The 26,648-nt window shown below is 39.9% G+C and overlaps 1 protein-coding gene across 2 annotated transcripts; it reads left to right on the top strand.

Moving 5' to 3' along the window:
- Positions 1–1,392: 1,392 nt before the first annotated feature.
- Positions 1,393–25,495, top strand: LOC139944814 (uncharacterized). 2 transcript variants are annotated; one of them, XM_071941927.1, is made up of 12 exons: positions 1,394–2,420; positions 4,611–4,732; positions 11,499–11,612; positions 12,319–12,390; positions 13,311–13,379; positions 14,448–14,592; positions 16,825–17,037; positions 17,863–17,991; positions 19,371–19,512; positions 20,699–20,970; positions 22,060–22,137; positions 23,562–25,495. In XM_071941927.1, the coding sequence occupies exons 1-12, from the start codon at positions 2,288–2,290 to the stop codon at positions 23,564–23,566; spliced, it is 1,494 nt and encodes a 497-aa protein (XP_071798028.1). In that variant the 5' UTR covers positions 1,394–2,287; the 3' UTR covers positions 23,567–25,495. The 2 variants fall into 2 exon arrangements, with proteins under 2 accessions (XP_071798027.1, XP_071798028.1); XM_071941926.1 differs by having other exon boundaries at positions 1,393–2,420; positions 22,060–25,495.
- Positions 25,496–26,648: the final 1,153 nt, after the last annotated feature.

Raw genomic sequence — 26,648 nt, 5'->3', positions numbered from 1 at the left:
GAACGTGAACGTCAAAAATGATGTTGTTTCTAGGTGACGTCACCACTTTGGGCTTATTGCATGCTCACGTATGACGTCTGAACGCACGTCGTTCCTGACGCCGGAAAAATGGTACCTTCACGTTTAGATTTTAACAACACAATTTTCTGACGTTCACGTTCAAGTTCCTCCCTAACGTAAGCAAAAAAATTGAATGGAAAATACAAATTCCTAATTCTAAAAATGGGTGAACAAATATTTTGTGAAACGCTAGCCTTTTAAAATGTCCTATAGGTTGCACCACTGTAACACTAGTATTTTTGGTATTGTTTTGTTTTGCGTGCGTGACCCATCTTGGCATAGAGTAAAAACCTACCTGTGCGTTCGTGTGGTCTCGCCCAAAAAGTTTTTAACCAGTTAGAGCACAGAAAATTCCCGCAAGTTTCTGTAATCGAGTCATGCTATATACAAGGTGATTTAGTTGCGGTAGCTTTGTGTTTTTGGATTAACTTCGTGTGACAAGGATGTTTTTTTTCTTTATCTCGCAACTTCGTTGACCGATTGAGCTCAAACTTTCACAGGTTTGTTATTTTATGCATATGTTGAGATACACCAAGAGAGAAGAGAGAAAACTGGTCTTTGACAATTACCAATAATATGTCCACTGCCTTTAAAGTTTATGGGCGTGCATGGTGATCACAAATTAGGTTACAGAACTTTCTCCGTCCCGGCCTGATTCCTGATTTTTTCAAATACATTTTGTAAAATTTACACTTATGTGATTATCTTGGTACTTAAAGAAAAATAGGGGTCAAACTGTTTGTCGTGCATAATGAACAACCATAGAGAACAACGTAACGATCACGATTAGGGATAACTATTACTTCATTGCATCTGAATCATGTCAACTTTGTGTTGACACCAATAAATTATTTGTCACTAAAATAAATGGTGCATGAAAGTGAAATTTAAATTGCTAACCAGCCAAAAAGAAAAAAGAAAAAAATGAAAACACAAAAATATTGAACTTCAGTGGGCCTCACGATCGACCCTTTGCAGAGTAGCTGGGATCACCACCTCCATCATCCACCTACACATATTCTTCATAATCATGTTATGGGGATAATTTAAATCACAGTGAAGGATATTCAACTCAAAATTTTGTTAGGAACGAATATTATTCATGATTTCTTTTTAATAACAAATCGCTTAGGCCCGCTCCCATTATGTCAAAAGGTAATTACTTGTTGATCGCATCCTTGATTGATTCTGCTTTTTTAACTGGTCACGCCGGAGCTGTGCCACATTGCGTTATCGTTACTACCCCCTCACATGTGGGACTGACTTTGGATGAGTGCATAATGTGGCGAGTTTGTGGTGCCGAGTTCACAGAGAGCTGAGAGGTGCCGAAAAAGGTACGTGTGACCGGCCGGGTCACCGCCGGTCGAGTCAGTTATGCATTAACACCATAGAGTTATATAGCTCTATGATTAACATCAAAGATCGTACACACTACGTAAGTTTACTATTTACTTCCGCCTTCTCTCTCCCATCCTTGGACGACGTTAAGTGATCTACATCTAATGGAGAAGATGATCGTGTTCATACTTCTGTGCAATCTCAACTAGACATCAGATAAAGTGTTGATGAACCCCAACTTTGTGTCCATCGGGGAAAAGAAGAAAGGAAGTTTGAAAGAGTGATAAGTGAGTCAGTCAACTTTGTCACTGGACTTGATGCTACCTGCATGCACAAATCGCTGCATCAACAAACAACGGCAACGGCATGTTGTGAGGAAGGGGTGTATGACGGGTCGGTAGACGGTTGCATTGCAGGGGTGCAGAACTGTGCTGAACACTGCCTTTTGGGCCGTGCCTTTTTGGCTAAAGTTCGGGGAAAATGGACACAACTATTTTGTATTCTTCGATGATAATTGATATATCAACTCGGATGAATTTGACTTTCACTTTTAGTTTAGACATGTTTAGAGAAGCCGGAAACTTTAACTGAAAGCTGTTGTTTCAAAACATCCAAGTCGTGCGCAACAAACCAGGAAGAAGCTGCTGTATTCTGTGAAGTGTGATTAACAACCAGATTTGTTTTTTGATCAAACAAATTGATTGTGTAACTTTGAAAATTTAAGACTTTATGGCTGATGCCTTGTGATGACATATCGTTGTAAATTAATTCAATGTTTGGGTGTTTATGGAAAAGGTTTAAACTTGAAACGTTTTGAGAATTATTTTAGGCCAAACCAAATTGCGTACAGTTGACTTTCAAGACTTGCGCACGAATCGTATCTGTCAAGATGATGAAGATGGATGGAATGAAATGGGTCGCAAAGAACATGCTGAGAAGAAGCGATCTTGCTACGGTTGTCATGGACCAGAAAACCGTGCAAGAATTGATCAATGGAAAACTTATATCCAGTTTAAATGATGGTAAGATCAGGGGTTTTCAGGTTTTTGAGTTAATTAAGGGCGGATAAATTGGTGGGGACGTGCAGAAAATTATCCGATTTTAACCTGCGACCTCTGGATTATTGTGCCTGTGTCAGGTCGTGATCTGGGGTTTTTATGTTTGGTTTAACAAGGTAATTTTAAGGTTCGGGACAAAATTAACATTGACTGGAGCTGCATGGATACTTGCGACCTGGATTATGGACCTTATCACGCTGTCACCATCTTGGTCATGTTCCCAGTTTCCATAACAGTAATGAACGCTAACATTCATTGTGCAAACATGGCACCAGACTATTGTTTCGTCCAGCCTCAGTTTGGTTACAATGAGTTGGAATGGAGTAAAATCAAGATGGCCACACCGTGATAAAGGTCTATTGTGCCGCCGGTGTCTTGCGAAAGAGTGTTTGGCAAGTATGTGTGTGTCCGGTGCCAAAGGAAATTGTGTCCGAGCAAAATGGAGAGGGTTTGCAAAGAACTCGCCTGAATTTTGAAAGTATTTGCCTGGAATGATGGTACCCCCTGATATAGGATTCGAACTGCCTGTATCTGTATACCTGGCAATCTCGGTGGTCTAGTTTTTAAAGGAATACGTTGCCTTGGATCGGTCAAGTTGGTCTTTGGAAAGCGGTTGTAATAAAATGCATATGGGTAGAAAGATGTTGTAAAAGTAGCATATACAATGATCCACACAAACATGCCTCGAAATTGCATGGTTTTCCTTTTACCTCGTCGACTAACAAGGTCGGCCGTTTATGGGAGTCAGATTTTTTACTCCCATAAATGGCCGACCGTGTTAGTTCGCACAGTCATGACAGTAAAGGAAAACCACGCAGTTTCGAGTCAAATTTGTGTGGATCATTGTATTCTACTCTTAAAACATCTTTCCAACCAATGCATTTTACAAAAAACGGTGTCAAACGCATTTTTATAGACCAATTCGTCCAATCTAAGGCAACGTGTTCCTTTAATGACACTGCTCTTGAACTGCAAGCATCGTGGGTTTCAATACCACCCAATCATGTATTATGCCCTAGTGATTTTTTCACAGAAACTCGTGAAAGAACTGATACAGCACAAAAGGTGTAAAGGAAGGAACAAAATTAATATTTAGTTATTCTAGATCAATGTTCGACTCCCAGAGCAGAGTTGTTAATTTATTAAGGCTTTTCCTACAGCTTCCAGTATGAAACTTTGTTTTAAAAAGGAAATTGTTGCCACCTCCCTATCAGCCACAGAGATCAGCCGTCAAAAAAGGCTGACTGATAACAATGGACATAACACTCACAGACACATGCACTACAGACTGAAAGAGACCTATGAGAAGTTTTTCCCCTATAAAAATAATACATTTCTTCAACTGTTGTTATTGCAAAATGAATTTTGAATTATATCTCACCCAACCACAATTTAAACATACTCAGGACACTACACGTGTTTGCTACAGTTTGCAATGTTGTGATGTTATGAACTGCTTGGCTAGATTTCCATCGTTGAAGACAAAGATGTCCCTAAAAACACCCTTGCCAAAAATTTGTAACCATAGCTGTGGCTGCCAGTTTGGATGCAGACTGGACGAATGAGATGAAACAAAAAGTGCACATTTTAACCATGAAGTGATAGCTTTTTGAAGAAACCTGGATTTTATTGTTTTCTTTGTTTTCTTCTTGCGGTTCAGGATGTGTAATCAGTTACATAACAGGTGACTGAAGAATTCCTGGGTAGACAATAATGAAGGACAGAAAATGAAAAGGGGTTTTGGGGTTGCTTGAAATACAATGTAAATGTGGTGTGTTGAAACTTTCTTTACAAACAATGTTGTTTTTTCCCCTTGGGGGGGAAATCCTGCTGTGGGTGCGGGAATTTTCTATGGCTTCCCTTAGTATTTGAATAAGTAGGTATCCAAGCATTGTTCTGGGTCCAATTTCATGGAGTTGCTTTTAAAAACACTGGACACTAATTGGTAATTGTCAAAGACCAGTCTTCTCACTTGGTGTATCTCAACATATAAAATGCATAATAACAAACATGTGACAATTTGTGAATTGAATTTAACTCATTACATTATGCGAAAATCTATTTAATGTAGCTGTTTCCGATTTTTAGTTAAATGGTAATAAGACCTTTAAGTTTGAGTAAAGTTGTTAATTGTCTTCTCTTGTTCACTTCCAGTGAGCTTGGACCTACTCAAATGGTCTTACAGTGAACCCAACTATGCATTCCCAGATGTGTTTTCAGCGTGGTCCGACTTGGATGCCGGATTTACTCAACTCTTACAAGAATATATGGAAGAGGTACGAGACAAAAATATTTATTGTATTCTTATTTTTCATTTCAATTTAATTAAAAAATTTATCGCAGTTAAAAAACTGATTGCACATAAAAATACAAACATCAAAAGCAAACATCAAATAGAAATTAACAATAAGGAGAAAAACAAGAAATTATTTTTGTATACATTGTCATTGTCATTACCAGAAATATTTTTTTACATTGTGGCAATTTTTAAACCAAAAATTAGTTGGTGTTTCTGGGGTATATTTTTTCACGAAGAGTTAAGACTAGTCTTAGCTCGAGTTAGGCAGGTTTCCCTCGACCTAACTTAGGACTAGCCTTAAGTTTTAAATTACTCCTAAAGAGTCCTGGGACAAGTGCTAAGTTAGGACATAGTACGTCTCTCTTAAAATTAATGCATGACATCACATGTCTAACCCAAAATGAGGCCATAGGCGCACGTCCACTAAGCTTGGGCGATATCACGATATTATCGAATATCGCGATATTAATTTGGAAACGATTTTGATATCGTATGGATTTGGTTTTAATCGAAATATCGATATATCGCGATTAATTGCGATATATCACGATATCGATTTAACATCGCGATGTATTTGCTAGCTTAGACATCTTGCACCCCATGGGTTTGGAGTAAAACCAGAAGAATAGGTCATTAGAACACCTCTCTTATGCTATGACTGTCTCTTCTACAACTTTCACTTGGAGTTTGAAGACTGATGATGTCAAATTTAATTAATCGCGATTATATCGAATATCGCGATATATTGTCGGTGATATATCGTGAATAAAATAAATCGATATCGCCCAAGCTTAACGTCCACCACCACTTGCAGTGTACTTTGCCTACACATGGATGGCCTCGCTTGGGGTTAGAATTATGACATACATGAAGACCTACTCACGCATAAATATTAAGAGAGGCGTATTATTGTGAAATCAACCCCTGGTTCACAGCGCTAGCACTTTTTTTTACAGGTTCCCTCAGGCTTGTGAAATACAGCTGATAAAGTTCACTTCAATTTAATGAGACATCTTTGGTTTCATTACCAGAAATATGAAATGGTAACGATGATTAGGTTTCAATTCTCTGCGAACTCTCAAATGTTCTTAAAGCCATTATACACTTTCGGAACAGAAAAAAAAAAGTTCACAGATTTACAAATACTTTAAAGGGTTTACAGAAGGTAATGGTGAAAGACTTCTCTTGAAATATTGTTCCATGAAATGATTTTCTTTTTGAGAAAACATTAAAACAATTATCAATTGAGAATTACCAATTTATTTTAAACACATGTCATGACACGGCGAAACGTGCAGAAACAGGGGCGGGTTTTGCCATTATTTTCTCCTGACTCCGATGACCGATTGAGCCTAAATTTTCACAGGTTTGTTATTTTATATATAAGTTGTGATACACGAAGTGTGGGCCTTTGGACAATACTGTTTACCGAAAGTGTCCAATTATGGCTTTAATGACCCATGTAGAGGTTCGGGAAAAAGCTAAATGATACAAAGTGAACATTTTGGCAAATCTTCTCAGCAAGGTGGTGATATGTGCCAAAAAATGAGCGAAGCAGTCACGTAAGGTAACAGGGTGCAGGAATAAGAGTCTTTGGAGGACAGGGCCCAAGCTGTCATTGCCCTGGTCTTGGCCTTGGTGCCCCTCAAAATTTTCCCATACTGTAATATTTTCTATAGCCCCTTTCACACTATGCTTTTCCCCGGGCATGCCGGGGTTATCCACGGGGAATAGCGGTCGGCTGTTTCTCACTTGATTCGCTTTACCCCCGGCGAATGAGTAAATTCTAGTGCTAGGCGAATAGTGAAATTTTGTTATTCGGATACCGCTGGCCAACTATCCGAATTTAACCGGATATTCGAATAGTTCTTTTGGCCGCTAGAGGGCGCTATTAAAAAAAAAATATATATATATATATATATATATTAAAAAAAAAAAAAAATTGTCGCTAGAGGGCGCTGTTCAATTGTGAATGAGATCTTCTGGGCGGATTGATATTAGTTTTAGACAGTGTCACTCGGTTCTTTCATAAAAATGACCGGATCTAATTTAAAGATGGCGATTTGCTTTTTCTTTTGATCATGGATGACTCTACGTGAAGGAAAACTTTTGTAATCTTTGAACAAATTACGTCAGAAATGTCATTGTTTTAACTCTTCACGGAGGTGAGCATAGTTAAATACTTAATTTATGCTGTTTTATGCTGTCTTAATAGAAGTTTCATTAGGATTCAGACAAAACATTCATGTCAGTTGTCGCCTGACGTCTGCGGATATTCGGATATTAAAGAATATCTGGTTACTTGGTTGTAATTACAGAACTATCCGGTTTATAAATAGCTATTCACGCCCTATTCGGATATCCGGTTAAGAAAAAAAAGGCATTCGCGGTTACGGATAGGAAAACCTATTCGCCATTAACCGGATATTCGAATAATTCGCCCAGGCCTAGTAAATTCCGTGGAATAGCTGCCCCTGCTCAGGAGTAGGGGTAAGCAGTAAAAACCTGGGTTATTCTTGAAAAGTGTAACTCCAGGGAATTGGAGTAGGGACACTGTGTGGAAGTGCGCCAGGGTAGCCGTGGGATAAAACAAGTCTCTGAGCCTCCCAGGGGCTGTATTCCTCTGGGAAACAGTGTGAAAACGGCTTATTTTTAAAAGATACCAATTGAAAAATGGCTTTGCCCTCTCCAAGACCAATATTCCTGGCCAGAGGTGGGTCCCCAACTTCTCATGCATGAATGGGCAGAGGAAACACCATAGACCCCATCACATTCAAAGCATGAAACAATATTGACAGTCCTAGAAAGACAAAATTGTCTTTTAAATTCTTATCACACATGAGGAAATATGTAGGAAGCTGTAACGACCATAGACAAGAGGGCACATTGCATGCCTTTTCAAAGATAATTTTGTCAAGGGTCCTACTTCCTAGGTTCTTGGAATCTTAATCTAGAATGATGTGTGGGGCTTACATCTTTCTTTGTGATCAATTACATTGTAAAATTTGTAGGTACGTTTGCCAGTTACATGTATGTTTGTGGTGCTGCATACTCCTAAGGAGTAAAGATAGGTTCTTCACAAATTCATGTCAAATGTTAGTCTGGATGGTAACCTAATTCTGGGCCCAATTTCATAGAGCTGTTTTTAAAAGCACAAAATTTTGCTTTCAAAGCAAAAAATTCATTGCTTAGTAAAATCAGATCACCGGCCAAGACTCCACTCAATTGTTATGCTAAGTAAACAACAGCTAAATACTAGTCATAAGCAATGTATATGGCAGGAAATTTTGGCCAGTAACATGTGTAAAATAAGCGAGCTATTTTCGTGGTTAAGTAAATTTTTTGCTTTATAAGCAGCTCTATGAAATTGGCCCCTGGTCAGCATGCTTAAATTGTACATGGCTCTACTTTTTGGTGCAAGAAGCAGCTTGGTGAAATTGAACCCAGTACGTTTGCCCCTCCTCAATGTCCTCCTTCAATCAGAATTTACCATGTTATCTTCTCTATCTTTGTACGTTAGCCATCATCTGAAGTGGCTTTTTAGCTTGTGCGGGTTCAATTACACTGAAAGATAAAAACAAACACTTACATCATTGATTTTGTTGGAAGTTTGCTTAAAAAAAACACTTAATTTCCTCTTTGCCGATGACAGGATTTCCCCAATTTCCTGACTGCACTACTTGTTGGTCAGCTTGTAATCATTGACTGAAATTTATATAAGAAAATAGTTAGCATGGTGAGTGTCTTTACGTTTCAACACTAGTACGTAGGCTGTTTTGTAGCCTTCAAGAAAACTCTGCTTGTGTTGAAACGTCGGCCACTAACTAATTTTTGAATTTCTCTTTTGTAAGTTTTAATTGACTGGTGAGACTTTTTCTACTTTCTGCTTTGTTTTTCTAAGGGGGGGGGGGGGGGTGGTGACGCAGTGACGCAGTGCAGTTGCAGTTTGACCTGCACAACTTAGTGACTATCTGACACCAGGGCTTGATTTGACACTGGATCGCAAGCCTGATGCCAGTGGTTTATTGTCAAGAGCCAATAGACTGAATTGCCCTACAACATGGCATCTGTAAGCGTGTATGTGTACGTGCGTGCATGTGTCGTTTAAATCAAACCGTTACGTTGCATGCTTCATTACGTACCTGTCACATGTTTTGGGACAGGTATTTGAATGGTAACGTCAATATTCGATATGGTCAACAAGGGCATTTTGTACCAACATTTTAGAAGTTCGGCAAAAGCACGCTGAATTGAAACAAGGTCCTTGGAGCGTTTTCAACTTGGGTGTTTTGACAAAATTGCTTTGGGTTTGTATGTTTTTTGTTCCTGTTTTGTTTTCTGCAATTCGTGCGTACAGACCTTTGTCACGGTGTGGCCATCTTGATTTTGTACTCCATTCCAACTCATTGTAACCAAACTGAGGCTGAACTAAATAATAGTCTGGTGCCATGTTTGCGCAATGAAACATGACCAAGATGGTGACAGCGTGATAGGCCCAATCAGCTTCCTTATGCTTGGTGAGAAACCTAATCCGGCTTGGATATGACTTGCATTTTTTCGGCGGTCTTTCTTCAATAGGTGTCCATGTTCAGAATACGAAATGACTAACCTAACTCTTCTCTCTGACAAAAGAAACCCATCGGGCTTTGTCATAATAGACTATACATAGTGTAGCCACATTTCCTTTTCCCAACACAAATCTGGTTGCTATAGTATTGTATTGCAGATGAACCAGGAAACACTTGCATTAAAGTAAATAAACATCATGCCACAAGAAAGTTGCCATCAATAAAAGGATAATTAAATTTACATATAAATGCATGACTCACAGTGTAAAAAACTTGGGTACAAGGAAATGTGTCTTTAAATGTTTGAGACTTCTGGGGTTGAAATGTATATAGGGCAATTCCATGGTAACTCAAGGACGTTTTGACTCATTACACTCTATTTAAATCATAGATATCATTAAAGGGATGCTGCAGTGAATTAAAATAAAAACAGTTTGCTGTCATTTATTTCTGATATATTTATTGAACATCAATAAAATGTGTTTTGTTTTTTCCCCGACATATCTCACTTGCGTAATTAGCGAATAAGTCATGCCCCCCCTTTTGTGGATTGTTACTGCCCCCCCCCCTACCATCCACGTCACGTCGGGAATTCAAACATATTGTCGGCAAAAAGAGTCTGGTCCCTAACTACACGCGCCTAGGTACCAGGCCACACAGTGCACAAGTCTATATATATGCACACAGCCAGGGGGCCCGACGGCTCAGGTTCCCGACATGACGTCACATGAAGGCTCCCTTTTAGGGGCGGGGTGGGTTCCCCTAATCACTTGAAAACCATTTTTTAAATACTTGCGCATTTAATAACAAAATATAAAAAAATATTTTAGGTTTAAAAAGTCATGTTTAATCGCATAATAAATTATTTTAAAAAACACTGCAGCCACCCTTTAACAGTTTTTAAAATAAGTTACATCAAGCAATTGTCACAATTTGTTTTACTAATGACTGCCTTCAAAATGGCCTCTTCTTTTTGGCTGATATACTTTTAGTTTATAAAATATGAATAGGGTCGGTAACGGAAGCACATTCTACTACACCAAAGTATTTAAAATCACTGAAGTGTAAAGTTACATTTTGAGTAATTATCAAATGTCCAGTGCCTTTAAAGCCAGTAGACACTATTGGTTTTTGTCAAAGTCCAGTCTTCTCACTTGGTGTATCTCAACATATGCATAAAATAACAAACCTGTGAAAATTTGAGCTCAGTTGGTCATCAAAGTTGCGAGATAATAATGAAAGAAAAAACATGCTTGTCACCTGAAGTTGTATGCTTTCAGATGCTTGATTTCGAGACCTCAAATTCTAAACTTGAGGTCACGAAATCAAATTTGTGGAAAATTACTTCTTTCTCGAAAACTGCGTCACTTCAGAGGGAGCCGTTTCTCACAATGTTTTATACCATCAACCTCTCCCCATTACTCGTTACCAATTAAGGTTTTACGCTAATAATTATTTTGAGTAATTACCAATAGTGTCCGCTGCCTTTAAACACCGTGGACAACTCTTGTAGACACTAACCTTTTACTCACTTGACACGACCTTCCCGCATTAGGGCAGACAGGCGGGATTGATTATTTTAGAAACAACACTGTGAAGCATCCTTTTGAGCGCTCAATAGTGGGAGACTTTCTTGGACCATAGGTGACAGCAGACTTACCGGGTAATCCATTGTTCTCAGAAGTATGTGCATGTTCAGAACTACGTAAACAATGGAAATTTATCCGGTAATCAGGCTGCCACCTAGCGTTGGAAAGTCTCCCATTATCCATATAGGAATCCTAAATTAAATATCAATGGAGCAACCCCGTTTGGACAGATGGGTGGGGAATTATTATTTTAGAAAGGATGCTGTGAAATATCCAAAGCACCCTATTAAGCTTACACCCTACAATTACCCATATAGGAATCCTATATTAAATTTTGGAGCATCCTAGAGGATCTTGACACGTGGTCCACCAATCACGGCATCTGTGTGTTAACGACAATGGAAAAACATAATTATACCTTGACATTTATGGTGAAGCTCAACTACAAACAAATTTGTATAATTAACGCAATTTTTTATCAAGGCTGTGAATAGATGATTATTATTTTCAGGTACACTTTTAAAGAGTTTACTTCTCGTTGAAATAATACAAGCTCATTTGAATTTGTTTTCTTTTCATGATTTAGTGTTCCAGATACAGAAAGACGTTCAAGGACATCACAGCAGAAGGAAAGAAAATCACAGAAGTCCAGAGAGAAAAAGAGAAATCTGCAAGCAAGGTGGTCGCCTGCCGGAACAAGGTTGGTTGTTACATGTATAGTATACAGTGTTATTTATCTGGACAATCCGTGTTAAAGGAACACGTTGCCTTGGATCGGTCGAGTTGGTCTTTGAAAAGCGTTCTGTAACCGTTGTTATAAAATCGATATGGTTAGAGAGATGTTTTAAAAGTAGAATACAATGATCCACACAAACATGCCTGGAAATTGCGTGGTTTTTCTTTTACTCTGCGAACTAACACGCTCAGCCATTTATGGGAGTCAAAAATTTGACTCCCATAAATGGCCGACCGTGTTAGTCGACGAGGTAAAAGGAAAACCGTGCATTTTCGAGGCATGTTTGTGTGGATCCTTGTATTCTATTTTTACATCATCTTTCTACCCATATTCATTTTTATAACAAACGGTTATGAACGCTTTTCAAAGACCAACTCGACCGATCCAAGGCAACGTGTTCCTTTAAGACATGTAACTTTTCCTAACTTAGGATGGGTTCAATGCCCTACCGTCTATGGATACGAAACTTAACTCGTTTTATGTCCTGAGATAAATCCTAAGTTATGAAGAGTTTGGTGAAATCGACGGTAATACTTCTAGGCAAGTAAGATTTTACTGCCATTAGTTTTATGAGTCATTATGTGTACATTATTATACTCTCTCTTTAAGTCTCCAATTATATTTACTTGCAACATGTTTTCATGTTCTAAAAACCGTTCTCTTTTTGCAGGTGGAGAGTGCCAAGAAGGCCAAGAAAACAGAAAAATCTAAAATTGTGAACTTGGAGTCGGAGCTGTATTTGGTAAGAAGAAGATATCCCAATGGAAAATGGATTGTTTAGGTTACTAAGCAAGTATGGCCGTGTTCGAAAAGGCGCGTTTGGCTACAGCTACGGCTAGATCTTGCACTTCTGTCCATTCTTCCACAATGACAGATGCACTGATCTAGCCGTAGCTGTAGCTGAAGTCGCCGTTTCGGACACAGCCTAAGGTTTGTGGTGACACCATGTAAAAATCTCTGTTGTCAATGGTGGTGGCTCTGGGAAGAGCCGGTTTGTTCCCCCTCTTCGTTTCGGTCAGCGTGCTCCGACAGTCTTCGGGAGAATGAAGACGATCAGAGCGCACTGACCGAAATGTCGAACAAACGAACCGGTTCGTCTCAGAGCCACCACTACTCACAAAAAGAGAGATTTTTACATCAGTCGTCGCAAACTTTACTCACTAAGTATGTTTTACACCATGCATAGTCTTAAAGGCACTGGACACTGTTGGTAATTGTCAAAGACCAGTCTTCTCACTTGGTGTACCTCAACATATGCATAAAATAACAAACCAGTGAAAATTTTAGCTCAACTGGTCATCGAAGTTGCAAGATAATAATGAAAGAAAAAAACACCCTTGTCACACAAAGTTTTGTGCTTTCAGATGCTTGATTTCGAGACCTCAAAATCTAATTCTGAGGTCTTGAAATCAAATTTGTGGAAAAATACTTATTTCCCACAAACTTTGTTACCTCAGAGAGAGCTGTTTCTCACAATGTTTTTTACTATTAACCTCTCCCCAGTACTCGTTGCCAAGTAAGGTTTTATGCTAACAATTATTCTGAGTAATTACCAATAGTGTCCACTGCCTTTAAATCTTAAATGTTAGTTTCGTGCAAGGATGTCAGCCAGAAGGAACTATGTTAAGTAACAAATTGAATGTTGTTTATTTTATTCTCAAGGCACAAGCAAAAGATGGAGAAATGGCCGAAGTACTGAAGAAATGTCTTGCAGAATTTGAAGTCTTTAAGGTAAGAATATTGCCCTGTCTAGTTAGCTTTGTGGTGTGGTGTTGCCGAACGCAACTGAGCCCAATTTCATGGCTCTGCTTACCGCCTAATTCTGCGCTTACGATCACGATTCCCCGCTTACGTGCAAGCGCCGAATTTCTGCGCTAGCCTTGTAAGCGTAGAATGCCTAGTAACGTGGTGTACGCACGCGCAGAAGCCCAAATTCGCCACTAACGCGTGAAATACGCTTGCCGTAAGCACAGAATTCCCTGCTTCTGTAAGCGCCGATTCTGTGCTTTCGGAAAGCAGAGCCATGAAATTGGGCCCTGGTGTCTAGTTTGCAGGACCCAAGCTTTTGTGTTGTCAGCTGAGTGGAGTGTGGTTGCAAATCCATGTCATGACACTTGTGCCCTTGAACAAGGCTCTTCACTATACTTCATGTAGAGAACCATTGTGAAATATTTTCCTCTGAAATGAAGTCATATTCGGGAAAACTATATCTAAAGCCTAAAATAAAATGTTGGTTGTTACTTTCAAAAATAAGGACAATGTGTTTTACAATGTGAAAATTGTGCTTGGTTTTTCACTATGCTCCTGACTCACACAGCAGCATAGGCCCAAATTTTCACTGTTTGTTGTTTCATGTACATATTGTATGTGATTGTTCAGGCCTGGGATTTCATGGAGGATATGGCCGTCCTTGCCCTGCAGCCGATTTCACGAATTGCTAGGATTGATCCTATCTCGAGTTAGGACGAGTAACCTGTTCTTACTTCGGATGGGTTCAATACGTCCTACGTCTTTGGATACGGAACTTGACTTGCCCAAGTCCTAAGATTAATCCTAAGTTAGAAAGAGTTTGATGAAATCGACGGCTGGTCTTTGACTTGGTGCCCCTTCAAAGGTTTCTCATAGACTTTAAGATTTTCCAATGGAAGTGGGCTTTGCAGAATAAAAATGGCCTTGCCCTTTCAAAGATCAAATTCCAGGCCTGGTTGATCACACAACACATGAACAGTGTCTGCGACTATTTTTCTCGGCTCTCCCAGTCCTGTATAATACCTTTAAATTTCTTTTCTGTGTGTTTAGGCTGTGCTGTTGAAGGAGTCGATGACAAAACACTGTCAATCTCTGATGGGTTTTCTTGAGAAAAGCACTGCCTTGTGTAAGGTGAAACTAGAAGCAGTCGAGTCGATGCCGAGTGGACCAGCAATGACACCTAGTTCTGTATCAGGTATAGAAACCAGTACGCAAGATACAGAAAAAAGTAATAGTAATGATAATTTGTGTAGGCTAGTCATTCTTCACTCATTGCTGAGAAATGGAATTGTGAAGGATGCAGTTACAACGTGGAAGGGTCGCCCGCAAGCGAGATCTCCCCCGGCGCCTGTAACCCTTCCTGTCCTTTATGCAGGCAGCCAACTCTGTTGTGGTCTCAGCCCCAGCATCTCTCCTCAAGACTCGGACATATCTCAACCTCTGTCTTCCCCTCAGCTTCACCCTATAAGTCGATTCCCACAGCTAGCACCAGACGGCTTGCAGGCAGCTCAGGGTGCCTGTCTTCCCTGTCCTTTATTCAGGAAGCCAACTCTGTTGTGGTCTCTTTCCAGCATCTCTCCTCAAGACTCTGACATATCTCAACCTCTGTCTTCCCCTCAGCTTCACCCTATAAGTCGATTCCCACAGCTAGCACCAGACGGCTTGCAGGCAGCTCAGGGTGCCTGTCTTCCCTGTCCTTTATTCAGGAAGCCAACTCTGTTGTGGTCTCTTTCCAGCATCTCTCCTCAAGACTCTGACATAGCTCGACCTCTGTCTTCCCCTCAGCTTCACCCGATAAGTCGGTTCCCACAGCTAGCACCAGACAGCTTGCAGGCAGCCAACTCTGTTGTGGTCTCAGCCCCAGCATCTCTCCTCAAGACTCGGACATATCTCAACCTCTGTCTTCCCCTCAGCTTCACCCTATAAGTCGGTTCCCACAGCTAGCACCAGACGGCTTGCAGGCAGCTCAGGGTGCCTGTCTTCCCAGTCCTTTATTCAGGAAGCCAACTCTGTTGTGGTCTCTTTCCAGCATCTCTCCTCAAGACTCTGACATATCTCAACCTCTGTCTTCCCCTCAGCTTCACCCTATAAGTCGATTCCCACAGCTAGCACCAGACGGCTTGCAGGCAGCTCAGGGTGCCTGTCTTCCCTGTCCTTTATTCAGGAAGCCAACTCTGTTGTGGTCTCTTTCCAGCATCTCTCCTCAAGACTCTGACATATCTCAACCTCTGTCTTCCCCTCAGCTTCACCCTATAAGTCGATTCCCACAGCTAGCACCAGACGGCTTGCAGGCAGCTCAGGGTGCCTGTCTTCCCTGTCCTTTATTCAGGAAGCCAACTCTGTTGTGGTCTCTTTCCAGCATCTCTCCTCAAGACTCTGACATAGCTCGACCTCTGTCTTCCCCTCAGCTTCACCCTATAAGTCGGTTCCCACAGCTAGCACCAGACAGCTTGCAGGCAGCCAACTCTGTTGTGGTCTCCGCCCCAGCAACTCTCCTCGGGACCCCGACATGGCTCAATCTCAGTCTTCCCCTCAGCTTCACCCCATAAAGCCCAGTTCATACTTCCCCGGAATGTTGACGTCACAAATTTGCACTGAATAATTCGGAGCAGTTCAACTCTGCTCAACTCACTCGCGACTGTTGCTGCGAAAGGAGAGTTGTGACGTCATATTCACGTCAAATTTGCATCGCATTCGCATTCGCAGGAAGTATGAACCGGGCTTAAGTCGATTCCAACAGCACCAGACGGCTTGCAGGCAGCTCAGTGTGCCTGCAGCAATGCCTTACCATGGCCATCCGAGTGACAGGCATGTAAAGGGGCCTTTTAGATACATCAACCTATAAATGACCACAGAGCACAGCCAGAGATGTGTGATGATTTTCTGAAAAAGGAAGCCAGAGGGTGCGAAGAAAGACCCTTCATGACTCGGGAGAGAACAAACGAGTGGTTAAGAGCCCTGAACTTGAGTTCTGGTGGTTAAGTCATCGGGTGTCGATTCAAATCCTTTTCATGACACTTGTGTCCTTAAAGATGCTTTGTCAGATTTTTTGCCCCAAACATTAAAAAATAGATTTTTTGTGAGTGAATGGTATTTCAAAGAGTATCACCCGCTCTAACAAAAAAACGTTTAACTTTTACTTTTAATGGTCTGAAACCATGACAAAAATTTAAAACGTTTCTTATAAAACACATAAGAATTGGTCACATGATGTATATTGTTTTCACTGCTACATATAATTGGCGGACTTTTTGAGCAATGGCTCAAATGAAAGCTTGTAACTTTCTCGACCCCCTTCAAAATACCTATTGAATTTTAAATCAACATTTTTGGGTCAAATCGGCCAAAAATCTGACATAGCATCTTTAAGCAAGATGCTTTACTATAATTGCTTAAAATTTATATTTTTGATTACTTTCTTTTACAGAAAATAGCATTAAAGTTGAGGACGTTTTCAGAAAGTTGCATCTTCAGCTCCCTCCAAGAGATCCAGCATTAGAACGAAACCTGCCAGCACAGAAGTTCAAGTCTTTACCATCCCCGCAGACCTTTAATACCTCACCCCAAATCTGCAGTCTACCATCGGAACCTGTTTTCACACAACATGGTAAAAATAAGCAGCCGAAGGGTGGGGTTCAAGGTAATGTCATACTTTGTCTTTATGTATTTTTTCCTGAGTCAACCCTCCCACTGTCTGACCTTTTAATATATACTGCTGTGGTATTGAATGATAGATAAGCTATGCCAGCCTGCAGTTTGATACTATGTGGTGATTGCATTTACACAGTACACAGTCAACCCTCCTACTGTCTGACCATTCAATATCATCCAATGTGGCATTGAATCACATGCCAGACTGGTGTATGATATCAAGTTATGATTGCATTTCAACGGTACATTGTCAACCCTCCTACTGGCTGACCTTTCAATATCATCCAGTGTGTTTTGAATGATACCTCTCTATGTCAGCTAGCAGTATGATACCATGTGCTGAATGCATCAACATACAGTTACGCAGTCAACCCTCCTACTGTCTGACCATTCAATATCATCCACTGTAGTGTTGAAGGATATGCCAGCCTGCAATATGATAGCAAGTTGTGAATGCATCCACACAGTACACAGTCAACCCTCCTACTGTCTGACCATTTAATATCATCCAATGTAGTGTTGAATGATATGCCAGCCTGCAATATGATATCAAGTTGTGAATGCATCTACACAGTACAGTCAACCCTCCTACTGTCTGACCATGCAATATCATCCACCATTGTTTTAAACATACTATGCCACAGCCAGCCAGCCTGTAGTGGTTAAGACATCTACACTAGAATGCTAGGGTCCTGGGTTCAAATCCTACCAGAGCAGCCTGTGGATTTGTCTTCCTGAAGGACCTCCGAGAGCATCATCAGTGTGAGGGTAAAACCAAAAGAATGTTTTTGTTTTTTCCTTCTCTTTGTTTCAGTTTTTAACCATGCATCTGAGAGCGATGAAAGCGACTTGGAAGATGAAAACGAATATATGACGCCTGATGAGGAAATGCTTAAAAAGAAAATCTCTGGAAATGAAGCGCCGAAACTCCCACCAAGAAATAGTACGATCCACTTGTTTTATGTCATTGATTGTTAATGAGAAATTAGTTAATGAGAAATTACCGAATGGATGCCACCATTAGTTACAGGAACTTTCAAGAAACAATTTTTTTTAAAATAATAATAATATACATGTAGGAAATTTGTAAACCGACAAAATCCACCAAATTAAGGTGCTCAAGTCACACGAAAGGGAATCCTCACACAGTCAAGGAAAATCAGACAAACAAAAATTTCAGATAGGCCATTTTAAACAAGCTAGTTTTCAAACTAATCTTGAAAGTTTTAATACCAGAAATATTACGAATTTGAAAATGGTAAGTCATTCCAGAATGTGGGTCCAGCATGCGAAAATGACCTATCACCCCATGATTTCCTACTCTTAGGATCATGTATATTGATCCAATTCACCTGCATCATCATTGAATAATCTTGGATGCGCCATACTGGTGGGCAATGTCACTCTGTGCGTTATTCAGTGAAGTGCGCATTTTAGGCGACGCAGGGTTTAAACGTAAACCTATTGACCACCAAAATGGTGAGAGTGGCACAGTCGCCGCGTGTGACGTGCGTGCAAGGGGTTAATTGTTAGACGATGTGACCTGTGACATCACATGTTTACAAAAGAGCCACAGAGCCTGGACTTCCTGCAGGCAGGATTTGTACACAGCCTAATGAGAGAAATCATAAGTTCTTATATTTTATGGAGATTGCACTGTCTAATTCTTATCAACTTTTGATATGATGAAAGGGGGCACATCTCAAAACTTGTCAAGCTTTTACTTTCATAACTCTTGGTTTTATGTGGAAATTATGACACAAAATGTCAACTTTCCCATGGGCCAGTGCAGTATCTTGCCTGCCAGAATACCCAAAGAATGTACAAGGTCACACTTATTGTAGACAAAATTCACATGGTCTATAATATATTGTATTTCTTTGTTTTAGGTTTTTATGTGGCTTGTAGTGGCTTCTGCATTATGTGCTACACTGATATAAATATCTTGTACTGTTTTTATTATTGAAAGAAGTTTTGTTATTTTGGAAGTGTCGTTGCCCAGCGATTAAGAGCACCGAATTCAAACTCTGGTGTTTCTGATCATCAGAGTGTGGGTTCGAATCCCCAGTCGTGACACTTGTGTCCTTAAGCAAGACACTTGACCATTGCTTCGCCCTTTTGATGGGATGTTAAGCTGTTGGTCGAATGTGTTATGTAACGCATTTAAAAGAATATTGTTATTGTTTTTATTATTGTTTTTATTATTGTTTTTATTATTGTTTTTATTATTGTTTTTATTATTGTTTTTATTATTGTTTTTATTATTGTTTTTATTATTGTTTTTATTATTGTTTTTATTATTGTTATTATTATTATTATTAGATGAGGTAGAGGTTCAACAGGTTGAAGAGGATGATATGTACGTCGTTCCAAATCTCTCCCCATGTCTTTCATCCCCGAGGGCCAGCAAATCAGAATATTTTGAAGTTGCATCAGATCCAGAGACCCCCGTTATGCCACCTAGGTGAGTAACCATTCCGAGGCTGGAAGGAAAAAATAGTCTGGTTTCTAATTGCATAATGATTATTAGCATTCATTTTTGTTATTCGATACAAGGAATGTGACCAAGATGGAGGCAGCGTGATAAAGGGTTTTGGAATTGAAAATGTATTTGTATACAATTAAATTAACCTGAGGAAGTTTTCCCCCTGGCCTAGGCCTTGGTGCCCTTGAAAATTTTCCCATTGACTTTAAGATTCCCCAATGGAAGTGCCCTTTGCAAAATGAAAATGGCCTTGCCCTTTCAACATGTTCAAGAATGAAAGTCCAGTCCCGGTGGCCACATTGGGATATCGCCAAAACCCCGGCGTGAGAATGTCCACGCAGGAAGAATTATCCTTATTTAGGAATACCATTGACTCGTCAGTCAACCTATGCGTCATCAGTACCAGTTACTGTACTAACACCTGTCACATAACACCGTTTCTTCATTCTCTTCACTGGTACCCTGTTGGAAACGAATCACATTCAAACTTCTGTTGCTGGTCTACCACACAGTCCATGGCTCCTCACCAATCTACTTGCAGAACTCTATCTAGGCATATCAACCATCTCGCAGACTTCGGTCATCACATTCTTTGCTTCTTCAGGTTTCCCGATCGGGGCACTCTTGGGGTGACCACAGCTTTACCCACACAGTCCCATCTCTCTTGAACAATCTTCCTCTTCTTCTTTGCCAAGCCTCATCTGCTAGTTCTTTCAAGCAACTACTCAAAACTCATTTGTTCACTTCGTAATTCTGTTCCATTGAACTGATGACCCTGCATCTCTACCTAAGTTAAGATAGTCAATATGTATATGTGCAATGTTGTATAGTTACATTGTCGTTTTGTATGAATTTTGCTTGTAAAGCACCATTAGCGTCATGCTTGATGGACCTGAGCGCTTTATAAGAGGCCACCATTATTATTATTATTATTATTAGTAGTAGTAGTATTATTATTATTATTATTATTATTATTATTGTTATTGTTATTGTTATTGTTACTGTTACTGTTACTGTTACTGTTACTGTTACTGTTACTGTTAACTCATTACTGTTAACTCATTACTGTTACTGTTACTGTTAACTCATTACTTTGATCTTTGGCTGTGAAGACCAGTATATTAACCACTTTTTCCACCAAATTGTTTTTCTGATTAAATCCTAGTTTCAACAGTTCAGCCAATTCAGCCCAATGCCCTCCCAGAATCCAAGTGGAGCAAAATGAACCGGAAAACGACCCCGTCTACTTCGTCCCCGAGGATGGCCAGGAGGACTCCGGCCAGCTCTACGGCAATATGGATAACGACAAATTGAAAGAACATCAACGCCAATCAGTCGTTGTGTGCCCAACACCCCAAACTAAACTTCGCAAGCCGGCTGTCTCCCCAAAGCCATTCCAGAAAGCAGTGAAAGACCCACCTCCAAAAAGTCCTAAAAGTAAGTGTGCTTTCAAAAATACTTGAATAATAAAAGACACTAGACACTATTGGTAATTGTCAAAGACCAGTCTTCTCACTTGGTGTTAAGCTTGGGCGATATCTTGATATAATCAAAAATCGCGATACCATTTCTTAAACGATTACCATATCGTCTTGATTTTTTGTTAATGGAATTTTCGGCAAATCGTGGTTTTGTATCATGATGTATCATGATATATTCCTTAATTGAGACGTCTTGCAACCACAACGGGCTGTTTAAAAAAGTATAAAGTCCCAGAACCAACCGCAAGATTCCCCAATTGAACAAAATAACATCAAAGACTTTAGGCCCAGGCGGTCTCCCACAGACACTTCAGAAGTAACACAATGTATCAATTACCTCCCCTGTGTGGGAGCCTTGTGCGCTGCCTCGCCGCCGAACTGCAGACCACAATGGGATCATATTACACAAACCACAACCCATCCACAACCCATTTTGTGAATGAGAAGTCACCCCATGTGCATTATGGATGCTTATTGGTTAGCTAGAATGAAATGGGCAGGATATACACACATGTAAGAACAGTCATGCGCAGTAGACACTTTAAAAGACACTTTATGTGTGTGTAACTCATAGAGCTATAACACCATGGGTAGACAGTACACCTCCATATCCATATCTCGATTTGTTTAGAACACAGAAATTTTAAAATTGGGCATAGTAACATGTCAGACTTTTATACTTCAAATATAAATCGTGATTTAATCAAATATCTTGATACTTTTTTGACGATGTATCGTGGGATAATAGAAGCAATATCGCCCAAGTTAATTTGGTGTATCTCAACATATGCATGAAAAAACAAACCTGTGAAAATTTGAGCTCAATTGGTTGTCGAAACTGCGAGATAATAATGTAAATAGCAAATGACAATTGTTTGACAATTGTTCAAGTATTCTCATGGCTGATGACACAGCGTATGCAAACGCTGTTTGATTCATGATCAACTTGTGAACATTTGGATCTTTTTCTCAATTTTAGTTTTGAAATGAAGAAGTTTGTATTTCCGAGGCTAGGCTATTTTAACGGTTTTTTTTTCTGTTTTAGATTCCCCGCCACCAGTAGTCATCGAAGACGACGATATTTATTCCTGCGTCTTCGAAGATGATTTCCCCCAAAAATCAGGTGGGTCTCCGCCCGCCCCCTCGGCCCGCACCACATGTCCCATAGATGATACCTCCACTTCAAAATTTGAACATTCATATGCTAACCTGGTTTGTGAACCAGTCCCCTTGCACGAGCCGTCATTTCATGAGGTACCGTGTGATGAAAATGAGTTTGAAATCAGACATACGTACTTCAGTTCGCCAAATACAAAGAGACCCGTCCCAGCACATAAACCGCCAAGTCCACAATTAAGACCAGTCGCAGCTGTCAGGTCGAGATTAAAATAACAACATGGCCAAGAAGTATAATCTGTATATAGATCTTCAACCTGAACATGAATATTTCATCAATCCTAACTTAGGATGGGTTCAATGGGCCCCAACATCTCTGCAGCCGATTTCACAAAACGCTAGGATTAATCCTAACTCGAGTTAGGACGAGTAACTCGCCCTAACTTAGGATGGGTTCAATGCGCCCTAACAGCTCTGCAGCCGATTTCACGAAACGCTAGGATTAATCCTATCTCGAGTTAAGACGAGTAACTCATCCTAACTTAGGATGGGTTCAATGGGCCCTAACATCTCTGCAGCCGATTTCACAAAACGCTAGGATTAATCCTAACTCGAGTTAGGACGAGTAACTCGCCCTAACTTAGGATGGGTTCAATGCGCCCTAACAGCTCTGCAGCCGATTTCACGAAACGCTAGGATTAATCCTATCTCGAGTTAAGACGAGTAACTCGCCCTAACTTAGGATGGGTTCATGCGTCCTATGTATTTGTATACGAAACTGACCCCGTCCTTAGTCCCAAGATTAATCCTAAGTTAGGAAGAGTTTGGTGATATCGACGGCTGGATATGGAACTTAACTCATCCTAAGTTCTAAGATTTTTTAATTGAAGTTCAGACCAAATCCAATCTCATTCAGGGATTGTGAAGGTAAGTTTACCCTGTTAGACATTCCTCTGTATTACATGTATTAAAGGTACTTGACACTATTGGTAATTACTCAAAATAATTATTAGCATAAAACCTTACTTGGTAACGAGTAATGGGGAGAGGTTGATAGTGTTAACCATTGTGAGAAACAGCTCCCTCTGAAGTGACGTAGTCTTTCAAGAAAGAAGTAATTTTCCTTGAGTTTGATTTCGAGACCTCAGAATTAGCTTTTTGAGGTCTCGAAATCAAGCATGAAAACACACAACTTCGTGTGACAAGGGTGTTCTTTCTTCCATAGTTATCTCACAACTTCAACGACCAATTGAGCTCAAATTTTCACAGGTTTGTTATTTTATGCATATGTTGAGATACACCAAAAGAGAAGACTGGTCTTTGACAATTACCAATGAGTGTCCAGTGTCTTTAACAATTTACAACCCGTCCGGGCAAAGTTCTTGTTTGTTTTTATTCTTTATACTTAGTTTCTCTTTTCCATCCATACAGAATGATCCCAAGTGATTAGCTTCAATTTACCAAATCCTAGGCTGAGTATGTAGTCTTATTAATATCGATAAGGAACAGCATCAATAACATCAATAGTAAAATGTCTCGAACCACGAGGGCCAAATTTCATAAAGCTGTTAAGCAGAAAATTCGCCCACAAATAACTTGAACAATTACCGGGGCAACAAGATGAACTAAATGGCAATTTGGTTGGTAACCTATTTCTGCTGAGCAGGTTGTTTATACGCTTAGCAAAATTTGGTGCTTATAAGCTTTGATAGACACTGCACTGCCGCATGCAAGTCTGAATCGATGTTTTTGTTAGCAGAAAGATCCATACTGGATGATAGTGTATTGCATGGGTTACTTAAGGGTGTTACAGATGTGTTGGCAGCGTTCACACTTAACAGTGGTCCGCTGGCCAAAAACCAGTTAAACCACCCAAAGACCAGTCAAAATTCTGCGGCAGGCTAGTTTAGTGTTGGAAAGCATCCCTATATACAGTGTGAAAAATGGACTGGTGACAAACCTGACGGACTAGTGAAATGACAAGCTACCTGGGCCCAATTTCATAAAGCCTGTAAGTACAAAAAATTTGCTTAGCATGAAATTTCTTCCTTGATAAAAACAAGATTGCCAACCAAATATTAATTTGTTGCATATTGCTTGTTCCTGGCATTCAGCTGTTAATTGCTTTTCCTGAAAATCATGTGGAAATTTGTTGGTTGGTAATCCTGTTTTTATTAAGGAAGAAATTTCCTGCTAAGCTAACTTTTGTGCTTACAGGCTTTATGAAGTCACTTACCCTGATTGGAAATTGTTTATTAGTCCTGTGACTTTTCCACTTGGTACCACCATAGGCTAAGCAATAGTTAGTCAAACTTATTCATTCAAAATATACTATGTTATCGATGCTGTGCCACACCTGTGTTCAACCTGTGTTTGTTGAAATTGCATGTTTCCTCATTGTAGTTTGTTACAACTTTACTTTCCTCTGGTGATGCGGATAAAATTTATACGTAGTTTTAATAGAACAAGTGATTTGTTTGTAAGACTAAAATACATTTACTAGTAGTGGGTGTCCGTAATTATACCAACCCAGACCCCAGCACAGAAAACAACAATTAGTAGGGAAATGTTACAATTTTCGGACACCTGTTACTTTGTTTTGTTACTCCTTGTATAAAAGAAATAATCAAACAATTGTTTTTAATCAAATCCCAGCCAACATGACCAAGGGGGAAAAAAACCCATAAAATACATTCATTGTTATATTTACTTATTTTCTGTCCATTTGATCAAACATGTTTGAACTTAGCATGTGGTATGTGACTTAACCTACTGTTCAGGGCCCCAATTTCATAGAGCCGTTAAAGACAGTGTACACTTGGTAATTGTCAAAGACTAGCCTTCACAGTTGGTGTATCTCAACATCTGCATAAAACAACACAGCTGTGAAAATTTAAGCTCAATCGGTCATCGAAGTTGCGAGATAATAATGAAAGAAAAAACTCCCTTGTCACACTAAAGTTGTGTGCTTTCAGATGCTTGATTTTGAGACCTCACATCCTAAATCTCGAGGTCTCGAAATCAAATTCTTGGAAAATAACTTCTTTCTCAAAAACTACGTCACTTCAGAGTGCGCTGTTTCTCACATTGTTTTATACTATCAAACTCTCCCCATTACTCGTAATCAAGAAAGGTTTTATTATAATAATTATTTTGAGAAAATACCAATAATGTCCACTGCCTTTAAGCAGAAAATACTGCTAAGAAGATGACTTTGCTAGGCAAAAATATGAGTTGTGAACAAGTGGCAACAATGTTTTAACTATATTACATATCAGCTGGAAACCCAGCTAAGCAAGATTTGTCTCTGCTTATCAAGATTTTGTGCATAACAGGCTTTATGATATTGTGGCCAGTACTACCAACCTTTCCGCTTAAAAATACTCCCAACAGTTTTCCCAAGTTTTTTTTACCCCTATGTTGAAGTTGATGTCTCCTTTCTTTCACGGTTGCACTTTTTGTTGGTGTTAGTATTGTAGAAAATCACCCACTAACTCTTCATTTTTACTGACAAATCAATATCGTTCAAATGACTGAATGAGGGTAAAGGCATTATATGGCAGCCTGCTATATGATATTATGTGGCTGAACGCATCTAAACAGTGTGTGTTTAATTCTCTATACATGTATGACGTCATGTTAAAAAGAAAAGTTGATTAGCACCCTATTCAATTTCTGCAGGGCATGTGATGTGTTTTGGTGTGTTTGTTTGTTCCCATACATGTATATTGCCTGCGCTCACCATGCATGTAGAGCGCTCATGAGCAGGCTGGTATCCAGACTACCACACAAGAAAGTAAAGGGTAGTCCACTACAACATAAAGAGTGCAGACCAACCTGCAGCTATAGTCTTGATTGGCATCCATTTTGCTACCATAGTCGCTGATATCACAACTCAAATTATCACAATGCGAATTACTGGAGAAAAGATATCTGTATCAAACAAACATGTTGATAAAGATTTGGATCCAGATTCTAAGGCCATGTCCGAAGCGGTGACTTCGGCTAGAGCTATGGCTAGATCACGGGCGTCTGCCTGAACTTCAACACTGGCAGACGCGCTGATCTAGCCGTAGCTGTAAACAAAGTCCCTGGTTCGGACATAGACTTGTCCAATCTCTCTAAGCCAGTCAATATTGGACCCTAACGGGACGAACACAAAAACTAGCATCGCCAATGAAGACTATTTTGCAGCGAGATGAGCACCATGCTGGGTGCAAGTCTAGCCCCCCCCCCCACCCTCACTCTCACTGTTTGGTTCATGTGATGTTGCGTTTAAAGCCATTGGACCCTTCACAGATTTACAAATAACTTACAGGGTTTACAGAAGGCAATGGTGAAAGACTTCTCTTGAAATATTATTCCATGAAATGCTTTACTTTTTGAGAAAACAGCAAAACAATATAAATTCTCGTTAACGAGAATTACGGATTTATTTTAAACACATGTCATGACATGGCGAAACGCGCGGAAACAAGGGTGGGTTTTTCCGTTGTTTTCTCCCGACTCCGATGACCG

Source organism: Asterias amurensis, chromosome 12, assembly GCF_032118995.1.
Source record: "Asterias amurensis chromosome 12, ASM3211899v1".
NCBI classification, from domain to species: Eukaryota; Metazoa; Echinodermata; class Asteroidea; order Forcipulatida; family Asteriidae; genus Asterias; species Asterias amurensis.
Note: the sequence above shows the minus strand (reverse complement) of the source record. Positions and strands in the feature narration are given on the sequence as shown.